This window comes from the organism of the source record quoted next, unplaced genomic scaffold (genome assembly GCF_019419815.1).
Source record: "Pyrus x bretschneideri cultivar Hongxiangsu unplaced genomic scaffold, Pyrus_bretschneideri_v1 Contig46, whole genome shotgun sequence".
NCBI classification, from domain to species: domain Eukaryota; kingdom Viridiplantae; phylum Streptophyta; class Magnoliopsida; order Rosales; family Rosaceae; genus Pyrus; species Pyrus x bretschneideri.
In genome coordinates, this window is record NW_025999783.1 from 1,343,012 (window position 1) to 1,356,368 (window position 13,357).

Genomic DNA, 13,357 nt, shown 5'->3' on the forward strand with positions numbered 1-13,357 from the left:
CTCTCTCTCTCTCTCTCTCCAAAATTTTGATGTTGAGGGCATCTTTTTTTCAAGATGCAATCTGTGATGATGGTTTTATTGTCAAATGAAAGATGAAGAAAGTATATAGGGAAATGAAAGATGAACAAGGATGATGGGAGAGAGGGGAAGAAAACTTCAAATTGAAAACTTAAAATTGTTTTTGGTTTTCTTTTTGTGCGTCTTTCTTATATATGTTTCTTTTACATCTTTCCCACCATCCTTTCTACACAACTCTTCTAAATCCCTCATTTTTCACATATATTTTCCTTATATCTCTAAGATAAAACCTAAAAATAAAAAAACAAAATAGTTATCAAACAGGCATCGAGCATTCAACCGTTTTTTACAGCATGCAGATTGTAGACTGCAGCATGAAAGCTCTTGTAAGATGTTTGGGAGACTGAGTGAGTTCAAAGCTACTTTTAACATTGATAGAGTTTTCTTTTGCTATGGTGGTCTTTCATAGTTGTCAATCCAGAGGTGAGGATCAACTCAGTAGTGGTTAAGAAAAAAATGGGTCAGGAATGGTTATGAGGATGATGTTGATCAGCTTATTCGCCACACTAAGAAGAGATTCTCTTAAACCAATGCATATCCCTAGTGGCGTTACCGGTTCAATAAATGTTTGTTACGTGTTCAAAAGTAACATAACTATCTAGTAAATGTTTACCATATGGCATCACCGGTTGAATGAGAGTCTCTCTTCACAATGAGAACCGAGTAATTGCATTAACAAAGAGTGCATGGTTCCACAAAATCAACATCATTAGTATTATCCAGAGAAATTTCAATGACAGTGAGTAGAAATTGAACTCACAAAAATAGGTATCAAACTCTCAACAAATTGGCCAAAACCTAAAACTACTAAGACCGAAAAAACATAAAACTATTGCAGTCATATTGACAAATCGTCACCAAATTGGCCAAAACCTAGTTGGTTTCCAAGTTTAAATTGGAGAAATTTTATTTGAATCAATATAATCTCACTTTATAGCTAAGGGTGAATGTACATCGGGACCAAGGTGATCTCAAGATTTCCTAGAGGCTGAGAAATACGCATGTGAAGATCATGTTTGGTATGAACCCCTTTTGTGCCCACGAAGTGCTTGATGTAATGTTTGCTGGGCATATCTCAGCAGGTTGCGTCGATAGCACTTGACAAAAGTTCTCGATAATACTCATCAAATTGTTGATATTTGTTAGTCCGTGTGCAATATAGTTCGATTGATGACAATAAGATCATCTAGTATTTGACGAAATTCCTTAGTGAATAAACTGAAGGTTTTTTTTTTTTTTAAACGCATTTGGCGCTCTGTTCCTATCTAAAAAACTAGGACTCTTAACACTAGGACACTCAATTTAAACGTTAAATGTGAATTGTCTTTTTGCCTTATTGTATAAGGGAAGTGAATTTCACACACCCTTTTGAGCTTATCACACACCTCTCTTTATTTCAGGTCATCGAATTGAATAAGTTAAACGAAATCTATTGTCAGGATCAAACATGGGTGTGTAAAAGGCTAAAAAGGTGAATGCTTATCATTTTTCTTGTATAATTACCATCAAGTACAAAATTAAATTAACTCAAACTAAAATTATTAAATCCACATCTAACAACCAAACCGTAACCATCACGCAATCTTTCTCACAGGCTAATGTCGAACCATAGTTTAGCTCTGAAATTGAAATTCAAATGTGCAACAGTTGTTGGATAGGTTGTATTTCAAATGTTCACTTGTAAATAGGGATTTGATTTTATTCCTCAAACTGATGCATTCCTATACTATTATAAATATAATGAACCATCACAATTAGTGACGAAGCTAGGAATTCACCGCAATTGTATAAAAAATAGTTTTTAAAAATCGATCATACTTTCATTTATAATTATCCACGACTTGTTCTTGTGTATTGAAAACATCGTATCACAATATCATTGTCAATAGAATCAAATACATCTTTTTCAATGTATACAACCAAAATATCATTCAACCATTTATCTCCCATCCTATTACAATGTGGATTCTTCACAATATTCATCAACGAAAAAACTCTTTCAACGAAAGTAGTCGCAATAGGTAAAATCAATGCTAAATTGACGAACAAGTACACCAAGGGATATTGTCTATCCTCTTTATCTCCATCAAATTTTGTGCAAGACTACTAATTCCTTTTAATCTAGAAAAGTCATTATGCAAACGCTGTCAAAATATAATTCATTGTACTCCTACAAATGATGTATATGGAAATTGATGGCTTCAAGGTTGAAACAATTCCATCTGTAAATAAGCTCTTTAGACCTGATCTCTAATAATTAAATCATATGATGATATCTGAAGTTGAAGCCCAGAAGATTTGTTAGTATACTTTTTATGCCACTTCGATTTGAACTTTCATAAATATTCGTTGTCGAGGGTTTAGGAGTATCTTCTATTGGTTTTCTCTTAAAATACCTCTCCATAACTATTTAAATAATACAAAGGAAAAAGAGTCAATATAATACAAGTTTGATCAAATAAACAACCACGGACTCAATCAAAACAAAATGCAATTAAAAAAGAACTTACTTCGGCACTTCAGTCTTCAGTTCATTATCATTTTTATATAAAGTCAAATATTCAAGCCATCTAAATTGAATGATCATAAACCACATAAAGCCAATTCCCAATTACTACATATAAATCCAATTGAAAAGTTCCAGCAAAGAGTCAAAACTGCATTAACTAATGGAATTGAATGAAACTCTAAAAACTCCAATAAATTTAAGATGAGAAAAATACCGATGTTTAGGAATTTGGGATTCCCTGATACACTTTTTTGTCTTTATCATTCGGAAAGCTCAGTCCCACACTCTGACTTCAATGATGGGAACAACCCCTACGTCCCGGCGCTCTAATGAATAATAGTTCTTTCTCTTACTATATTTAGAATAGTGGTCGATTCCTCGGGAGTTACATTCGTAACTTAATGTTATGTTCAGGCGGGATGCCTATCATAAGATTTATGGGCACTATCTAATAGTAAGAAGTACAAAAAAAGAAACATGAATAATGTACCCCAAAATGACGATACTTACCACGACCGTTACATGTATTTACAATCAAGGTGTGCCTGATCAAACTTGAACAATGGAGAAACTTGGAATTGGGATTGAGGAACATCATTCAGCAAATTATTGGATATGAATTCTTTTAATTTGTTTTGTATGAGTGGAGATCAGTTTAAGAAGAAAGAGTCGAAGAAAAGACTAGATAATGTTGTTATGGGGAAAGTCAACTTTATGGATGAGAAAAAAATGCTAGCTCAAGAAAAATCATTAACCCATGGAATTCTTGAAGGAAAACATATGGCATTAAAGGAGGTTTTGGTTTCCTAAAAGGAGTCAGAATTTTAACGTCTTCCTTTACTCTTCTACTCTACTTTTCATTAGTACATTAAAACGGGTTATTTGGTGTAAGTAATTTCTCAATCAAAATTATTATGACTAATAACTGATTAAGACTCAACCCCCAAAATAAAATCTCCATCAAATCCCTCTTATCCCCCACCTTTCCCATTTCACAATTATATTCATCTCTCTCTCTCTCTCAAACATGGATGGTGATGAAGCAGCATGCAACACAGAGCTCCAACTAGGGCTTGGTGTGTGTGAATATGCTTCAAGGCAAGAGAAGAAGGATAATCCTTCGGTTTGCTTGGACCTATCATTTGCGCTTTGCCCGAAGAAGGAGGTTCCTAGTTCGGACGATCACATCGCAAAAGGATCAAGTTTGAAGACGATGGATGAAGATGAAGATAGTTATGAGAGAAGCACTGAGCACACCAATATAAAGGGTGTAATCATGAACAACAAAAACGTTGTGAGAAAGAAGCTGAGGCTCACAAAAGAGCAATCCACCTTGCTTGAAGAGAGCTTCAATCGGCATAGCACCCTTAATCTGGTATTATATAAATCTTTAATCTGATTTAGCCATGTTTTAGATTTATTTATTTATTTATTTATTATAGAAGCGATGTTCTAGTTTAAATTCATCTAAATTGCAAAGAGGGGGACTCAAACTCTGAGTGCATAAGGGGGATCGAGCAGTTCTATTATAATTTTGAATTTCAAACTCGTTCTCCCTCATGAATATTGGTTCCTCAGTATGACATAACGGTTGATGAAAAGATAAAGATGAGAAATTGTGAAGGCTTGCTTTGTCAAGAATTATTTTACTTATTTAATTACCATTTAGTTTGTTTGATTTATATTATGTAGGCCCAGAAACAGTCACTCGCTGAGCAATTGAATCTGAAGCCAAGACAAGTTGAAGTTTGGTTTCAGAACAGAAGAGCAAGGTGACTCATAAATAGAAATATTCTCGTACCAAACAGTTTGACATGTTATATATGTTCTCAAAAGGCGACACATAAACTGATGTGCATGCATCCGCAGGACAAAGTTGAAGCAAACAGAAGTAGACTGTGAGTTCTTAAAGAAATGCTGTGAAAGTCTCAGCATCGAGAATCGGAGGTTGAAGCAAGAATTGCAGGAGCTGAAATCATTAAACGGCAACGGGACATCACCATTGTACATTCAGATTCCAAAGGCTACAATGCTTACAATGTGCCCATCTTGTGAGAAAATGGTAACAGCTCATCATAATAACCAAGCAGCTGCAAAGAAAGCAGAAGATCTCAATGTGGTCCGAAAGAGCAGTAATAAATTGCAGGGTGGCTATGAGGGGTCCAAGTGTCCTACTAATTATAGAAAAGCATAGGGCAGCTAGAAAAAAAAAGTTAATGTTGTATTTATCATTTCCTTCACAAGGATTTATTTGATTTGACCCAAATGTTTTTTATCTACCTGCACCTTTGCTTTACTATTTGTACTCTCTTTTGTTTGAAAATGTTTCTTTAAAAGCACTTATTTTAGAAACGCATCGAATTTTATAATAGAAATGCAAATAAAGTATTTGCATTTTTATTCTAAAGCAAAGCATTTCAAGTTACTTTGTAATCTAGAAGTACTTTGAACTTTTTCTGTAACATTATCATAAACGTTTTTGGTGGTCTAAAAATGATTTTAGTTATTTTAAAAACATTTTGGATATGTTGAATAATTTTTTTTTTCATTTGGTTCAATTTTGGGAAAAAAAAAAACTTGCAAGGTGAATTTTGGGAAAAAAACTTTTACATAATATACATGATTAAAAAATTTCACTAAATGATAAAACTTTTTACCGAATTCTTATAAAAATGTTTACATCTTCTGCAATAACATTGAATAGAAATTTCTAAAAAAAACATACACCATCTACTATCATTTATATTAGTTTATTCACATTAAGTTGGAAGTTATAAAACCATATACAAAGATTATGAAAATGATGTCCACACATCTAATATATCATGCCTTTTTTTTTTCTTTTTTGGGGTCAAATGAAAACTTCAATAAAGACCCAAAGAGGGACAACAAGTACAAATAAAGGCTATGATAGCCCAAAGGCAGAACCCAGAATAAAAAAAAAGAGTGCAGTCGATACAAACTAAGCAGTAGCGAAATACGGCATAGACAATCAGACAAACACTACTGAACATCACTCAGGTGAAACAAAAGAGGTAGAGGCTAATAGTGATACCACTATCAAACCTCAATCAAAAGATGGCAGAGGACATGGAAGCCCATTCCAAGATAGCACCATAACTAGTAAGGGAGGGGCAAAGTTGCCCACAAGAGATTGCTCACTTTCAAATCAGTTAAAGATGTAGCCACATGAGCTGCTTGGTTGGCCGTTCTTGGAACGCAGTTCCACTAAACAAAAGCAAAGGAAGCCACTGCTCGACGAATTTCATCGATAATTCGATATAGACACTATTGGTTGCGAAGGTTTGGTTTCCGCAAGCAATCAATGACCTTGGAAGAATTGCTTTCAATGATGATATGATTGAAGCATTTTGCTTTGGCAAATTTCAGACCCCCAAGAACAGCCTCTACTTTGGCGGCATCGGACGAGGATCAATGTGAGTGTAAAGAAGCACCACCTAAAAATGTACCGTTGTGATTGCAAGCAATAATCCCTGCACATGCTTTACTTGTAGCTTGATTCCATGCACCGTCGACATTAATTTTAATAAGAGGCCATTGACAAGCTTGCCAAGAAAGAGTTCTTTGTATTGCAGAATTTGCATGTGGTTGACGACAACGATAGATGTTATTGCAGTTCGATACTAAATTGAGAATGCAATGCAAGATAGTAGCAGGTTTGGGGGATTTATCATTGAACAAAGCAAAGCACCGTTCCTTCCAAATTTCCCAGCAAGCAACAACAAGGTAAGAACGTAGGAGAGTGCGTTGTGTAGTGTTGGTTGTAACTAGTTTTTCCATTGAGAATAGCTAGCAATCAAATGATGTAATTTGATGAGAGTTTGGCTTGTAATTAATTGGTAGGCCAAACCACACACACTGTACCCACGAGCATAGAAGAAGCAAATGCTCAATCGATTCATCTTGATCCTTGCAGAAAGGGCAAATTGGATTCACATGTAGATGCTTGCAAAAAAGATTAAATTTGCTAGGAAGAGCATTGTTTAAAGCACGCCAAATAAAATTGAGAACTTTAGGAATTGCCTTTAGCTCCCACAAAATCTTCTAGACCTCTTTATCAATCAAGTGAGAACAAGATATAGTGGTAGTCACAGATTTTTTTTTTGGTGATAGTGCCCAATGATATCCACTCTTTACCGTATAGACACCATCATTGTTCCGAGGCTGGAAAAGAGAATCATGATTATGAGTATTGTACAGTGGGATAGATTTGATAAGAGCAATGTCATGTGAAGATAAAATATTAGAGATTGAGTCCAGTCTCCAAGTAGCAGTGTTCACATCAATCAAAGAATTGGCCCAAGAATCAACTGCAGAGGTAGAGGGTGCATTCCAAGGTAGGAAGCTAATTATCTTACTAGATTTTGATTGATTTACCATTCCTTACATGCCATTTAGCTCATTCAAGAATAATTCTTCTGCCTTCAAGTAAACTAGATTAAGTCCAAGAAGGGCGAGCTTCTCTTGTAACTTTTAGGAAATCACACCTTGGAAAGTACTTAGCCTTAAGAACACGAACCCAAAAGGCATCTGGATTTTTCATCATTCTCTAGCATTGTTTTGCAAGAAGATAGATGCTAAAGTTTTCAAGCTCCCTAAACCCCATTCCCCCCTCATTCTTAGTGCCGCAAAGATACTTCTAGCTTTTCCAATGAATACGATTTCCTTTCTCAGATTCACCCCACCAAAATCTCCCAAGATCCTCATTGAAAGAATTGTAAGTGGTAGTGGGAAACTTGAAGCAAGTCATAGGATACGTAGGAACTGCTAAAGCTACTAACTTCAGAAGGATTTCCCTACCTGCCATAGTGAGTGAACTTGCTTTCCAACCTTGAATCTTGTTCAAGATTCGATCTTTGACGTAGACGAGAGCATCATGTTTAGACTTTCCCCATATTGCTGGTAGACCCAAATACTTCCCTGGGTCTGTAGAGACAGGGATTTTGAGAATTGTGCAAACTTGATTTACTAATGGGAATGGAGTATTTGGGCTTAAGAAGATAGATGATTTATCATAATTTATGCTTTGTCCAGATGCTAGGCAATATTCCTAAAAAATTGTCATCAGTCTACTACAATTCATCTTAGTGACTCTCATGAAGAAGAGAGAGTCGTCGGCAAATAAAAGATGTGACAAAGTAGGCCCTCCTCTAAAGATTTTTATACCCTACAAAAAATGATAATTAGTGTCACATAAAAAATTTTGGGATAAAACTTCGCTAATTAGAAGGAAGAGATAAGGGGAAAGAGGATCACCTTGCCTTAATCCTCTAGTAGGATAGAAATATGGCCCTAGCTTTCCATTGATCACTACAGAGAAAGAAACCGTTGTGACACACAACATGACCAACCGTATCCAACGATCATCAAAGCCCATCCTTCTCATAATGGCTTCCATCCGATTCAATCCGATCTTAAGTTTTATTCATGTCTAACTTAAGACCAAGCTCACAAACTTCACTTTTTTTTCTTCATCTTTAAGTAGTGGAAAGCTTCATGGACAATGAGAATATTATATTGTATTTGTCTATTAGGGACAAAAGCATTTTGATGATAAGAGATAATATTGGGGAGGATTGCTTTGAGTCGGTTAGCTAGGATCTTGGAAATGATTTTATACGAATTGTTACAAAGGCTAATGGGTATACTGTGAAGTGGATTTGGGGTTTGGGACTTTGGGAATGAGGGTTATGTGGGTTTGATTGAGTTGTTGTAACATCACTCGACCCTTGTGAAACTCTGTGGCTGTATCCATAATAGTGTCATTGATTGTTTCCCAAAACTTGTGGTAAAATAGACTAGGAAAACCATTTGGCTCGGAGCTTTCAAGGCCCCCAATTGAAAAGCAGCTTCATGGACCTCTTCTATGGAGAACGGAGAGCAAAGAGTGGAGTTCATAGCATGAGTAATGGTGGGTTGCATATGGGAGATGACCTTCCCCAGGGTCTAACCCCACTTGTGGAGAATAAGTTCATATAATAATTCTGAAAAGCCTTTCTGATAGCTAAATCACTATCTACCCCACACGCTCTCATCATCCAAAATTTTTACAATGCAGTTTCGACCCCTTCTCATAACTGTGGATAAATGAAAGAATTTGGTGTTGCCATCACCATCTTTTAGCTAATTTATTCTAGGTCTCTGTTTCTAGTACAATTCCTCCCTCTTCCACAACTCAGTGAGGTTGGCGTTAATATCAAACTCACGTTGGTTGCAAGAGTCATTACTATCTTGAATATCAGATAACTCCACTAGGAGCTCTCTAATTTTAACCGAGTTGTTCAGAAATTTCTCCTTGCTCCAAGTGATGAGGTAACGCTTACAATGCCCAAGACTAGATTGCCACTTTGTGTAACCTAAGACTTCTCTACCTTTGTCCCATCCTTGTTTAACAACATCACCACAATCTGGTTCAGTGGCCCAAGAAGACTCAAACTTAAAGCCTTTTGGACTTTCCTATCTTGGGCATGAGGTAGAGTATGATAAAGCAATGATCAAACCCAATTATGGGTCTATGAATAACATAAGTGCAAGGCCTACACTCCACCCACTTATCATTAACCAAGGCTGGGTCAAGTCTTTCTTGTAAAACAATGGACCCATCCTCAATCTTGACCCAAGTGAAGCTTGGTCCTTTATAACCAATATCAATCAAGCAATTAGAGTCCATAAAATTACGCAAGTGTCTGACCCTCGTAATAGACCATGGAGTCCCACCCTTTTTTTCATAAGCCCATAGTAACTTGTTGAAGTCTCCTGCATAAATCCAAGGACAATCATTCCCATTACCAAGTGTCATAGCGTCTTCCCAAAAAGGCAGCTTTTCATCTCTATAAGGAGGACCATAAACAAATGATGCACGGAAGAGTAAATTTTCATTCTTGAAATGAATAAAGGTGTCAATCAAATTCTTGGATGATGAGACAATTTGTACATTAGCACAGGGTTCCATCATAAACACAGCCCACCAGCGATACCATATAGCTCAACATTGATACCAAATGGTATCCACATTGTTTTCTGAATTGGTTCATCTTGCGACTTTTTTGCTTGGTTTCCATTAGAAAAATCACAGAGAGAATGTGAGAGCGAACCATCTCTCGTAGAGTTTGGACTGTCAAGGCATTCTCTAACCCTTGACAGTTCCAACGTATTATACTCATCTGATCCGTGTGGCTGCATAAGGCCAGCCACCACAGCCCATGAGGTGGGTCAACTCCTCCTTACCTAAGCTATTCATCCTACTTTCCACTTTTTGTAGTTGTTCCAAGGCAGTAACCATTATCTCAGTCAAGTTTCCTTCATTATGGACACCTTCCACTTCGCCTTTTTTGCGATGTACAGTTTTCAATGGTGTTTTACTGTTGTTGCTCCCATGAGATCCTTGATCTCTCACACGTGTTGCTTGGTTTGAGAGTCTTAGAGGACACGAGACTGTAAACATCGAAATTTCAGTGAAATAAATGTTGACCAATGCATTAAAATTTCAACGTTCACATGTCACATAAATTTCACACGCAGCATGTAACTTAACAAAAATCGAAAAAGTCATAAAAAAGGATACGTGTCAATACCTGGCAGAAATGATTTATTTTATCTGATTATTATATTCAAAATGAAGCCTTGAAAAAAATTCTATAAATAGAAGGCCAAGCCTTTCATTTCATTCCACTAATTCACATATACATTTCTTTATTCCCAAATTGGAAGAGAATTCCCCAAATCCTAGAAGCTATGAAACTCTAAAGATTTCGAGCATCCAACCTTCTAAATTCCTAAGAATCCCGAAGGATGATAAAAGCTCTCTTTGTTCTTCGTCAAATCCTTGAAGAAATCCACACAACTGTTCATCAAGATCAAGCCCCGAAGGCCCTTGAAGATCCGTTCATCCTTGTTCATCCTAAGATCAAGCACCGACGACCCTTTGGATCAGCAACATCAATAGATCCGCACCACTGTTCATCCCTAGACCAAGCACTGACGACCCTTTGGATCAACAACCTATCCACAGATCTACACTTTACGAAGATAAAATCAAAGGATCAAATTGTAAAAGAGATTGTAACCTCAAAATTAATACAAATATTATTTGGTCCACATGTTCTTGTCTCATTCATCGCAGGAATATTTGTGTTTACAAATTTGGCACGCCTAGTGGGACTATCTCTGCCTCTCATCTCTATCTTCAAATTTGCAAAACAAAAAAAGCAAATTTGGCATCAAGAAAGGATTAAGCTGTTCCTGCAACCAAAGCTAAGAATAAGAACATCCTCGCGACAAGTAGTGACACTTCAAGCATCACAACCCAAAGCAAGGTTAGTGCTTTCTTTGTCGTAGCTTCCATCCTTGCATTAACTCTGCCGAAGGAACAAGAGCACCTGAGGCACAAGCCAGTGATCCCCTGGTGTCATTAAGGGCACCAAGAGAGGAAAGCTCAAGGACATATTTAAAGTCCTTACTTTCCAATGCCAACTCGAGCAGTAGCTCAACCATGTAAGTCATCACCACAGGAGCGACTTCAATCGAGGAGCAACTTGCTCAAATAAATGAAGCGATCACAAAACTCACACAAAATGTGGAGGAGAAAGACTTGTAAATAAAGTCGACTTAAAGGTTGATCCACTAAAGAAAGAAGTCGACGAAAAAGAGGAGCCTCCGATGGAGAAAGTTGAAGAGAAGTTGGAGCAAGACCAAGCAGCAGCGTTCATGAGATCTCTTTCTATCCAACTGCTGCAGAAGATGATCACCAACACCATCAAGGCGTAGTACAAAGGGAGCTCATATACTTCCGTGTTGTACTCAAAGGCCTACTCCAAGAAGATTGACTCCCTGAAGATGTTGAGGGGTTATGAACCACCAAAGTTCATGGAAATTGACGTCCTGAAGCAGCACGTCGCCCGTTTTGTTAAAACTTGCAACAACACGAGGACAGAAGGAAACTACCTCGCAAAGTAGTTTGTCCGCGTTTTGAAAGGGAATGCATTCGATTGGTACACAGACCTAGAACCTGAATCCATCAACAGTTGGGAGCAATTGAAGTGGGAATTCCTCAACCGTTTTTCCAACACTCGTCGCACTGTAAGCATGCTGGAGCTGACAAGCACGAAGTAATGGAAGGACGAGCCAGTCATGGACTACATCAACCGATGGTGCACTCTAAGCCTCAGCTGCAAAGACAAGCTCTCAGAGATCTCCTTGATTGAGATGTGTGTCAATGACATGCAATGAGGAGATGTGTGTCAATGGCATGCAATGGGGGTTACACTACATCCTTCGAGGCATCAATCCATGAACCTTCAAAGAGTTAGCCACCCACGCCCACGACATTGATTTGAGTATTGCCCATCATAGAAAAAATGAGCCAATCTCCGACTTCAAGAAGGATAAGGTATTTGCACCGAATGTGGACAATCATGGGAAGAAGCTCACCAAGGAAGCTCTTACTATTAACACTACCCTTATTAAAACCTCATCTGCGACTGTCAAGATCTCCCTAAGAACAAAGCGAAGAAGATGAAGAGAGATGAACCTTCTCGCATCAAAACAGGTACAAAAACACCTTTTTCCTAACTCAGGTGTAGCTGCCATGTTAGACGACTTACTGGAAAAGAAGGTGATCGAGTTACTGGAATGCAAGCGCCCCAAAGAGATGAATCTTGTTAACGATCGCAGGTATTGCAAGGACCGTCGTATCGTAAGTTATCCCATTGGCAAGTGCTTCATCCTCAAAGAGCTCACCATGAAGCTGATATATTAAGGGCGAATCAAACTCGACATAGAAGACATAACTGTAAAGCACACTACTGTGATCGTGTTTGGATCTTTTGATCTCGTTCATCTCTAAATGATGCATGACCATTCCCGTCAATGCTCAAGCTACACGGCACCTTCTGCACAACCATTGCTGGGGGCAAGTGACCTAAATGCACTTACCAACGATGAAGAAGGATGAACATTGGTGACCTACAAAAAGACAAGGAAGCCAAACCCACAAGTTATACCAGCCAAAGGTGGAACAAAGAGGAAATCATCACTGCCACTATAACAGGAAGCCCAAAGGAAAAGTAAGAGCTGCTAAACCAACATATAGTGGGGAACCTATGGAGCAAGAGCCACACATTCTTGTATTTTGGCACGAGTATTTCCCGAAGGACTTCTTCCAACAGTGCACTACCATTGCCAGTCACATGGTTGAAGTAGAGATGGAAGAACCCTTAAAAGACAAAGTTATCGCCACTGAGGAAGAAAAGACCTTCACGCCCAAAGAAGGTCTGCCAACACACTTTAGTATTGAGGAAGCGCTACAATTGCCAAAGAAGATGCGAAGAGCACTAACAGCACTCTTGCCAAGTCCTGACGACCATGAGCTGCAAGAAAGCAAGGATGAAGGCTTGAAACTTCGATGACATGAGTATGCCGCGTGTTGTGTTGCCTAGCACATAATCCACTTCACCGACGAAGACTTGCTGCTAGGATCCAAGCCTCGCAACTGTCCTCTCTTCGTCTTTGGGTACTTAAAGAAGCAAAAAGTCAACCGTATGCTTGTGGATGGTGGATCGGCCATAAACATCATGCCAAAGTCAATAATGACCACAATCAGCATCCAGGTGGATGAACTATCCCTAAGCTGTCTACTAATCCAAGGTTTTAATCAAGGAGGACAAAAAACGATGGGCATGATCTGAGTGGAGATGACCATTGGTGAACTCAAATTAAGCACAATATTCCACGTGATTGATGTAAGAACTT

At 37.9% G+C, this 13,357-nt stretch overlaps 1 protein-coding gene across 1 annotated transcript; it reads left to right on the forward strand.

The window, feature by feature from the left end:
- Positions 1-3,424: 3,424 nt before the first annotated feature.
- LOC103933779 (homeobox-leucine zipper protein HAT9-like) lies at positions 3,425-4,853 on the forward strand. The gene is made up of 3 exons (XM_009343467.3): positions 3,425-3,962; positions 4,280-4,359; positions 4,457-4,853. The coding sequence occupies exons 1-3, from the start codon at positions 3,615-3,617 to the stop codon at positions 4,779-4,781; spliced, it is 753 nt and encodes a 250-aa protein (XP_009341742.2). The 5' UTR covers positions 3,425-3,614; the 3' UTR covers positions 4,782-4,853.
- Positions 4,854-13,357: the final 8,504 nt, after the last annotated feature.

Bases quoted from the DNA above. Each gene is read 5' to 3' on its own strand.
- LOC103933779 (XM_009343467.3), top strand. From the start codon at position 3,615: ATGGATGGTGATGAAGCAGCATGCAACACAGAGCTCCAACTAGGGCTT. The intron at 3,963-4,279 runs GTATTATATAAA...TATATTATGTAG, and splicing joins GGCATAGCACCCTTAATCTG to GCCCAGAAACAGTCACTCGC. The intron at 4,360-4,456 runs GTGACTCATAAA...ATGCATCCGCAG, and splicing joins TTTCAGAACAGAAGAGCAAG to GACAAAGTTGAAGCAAACAG.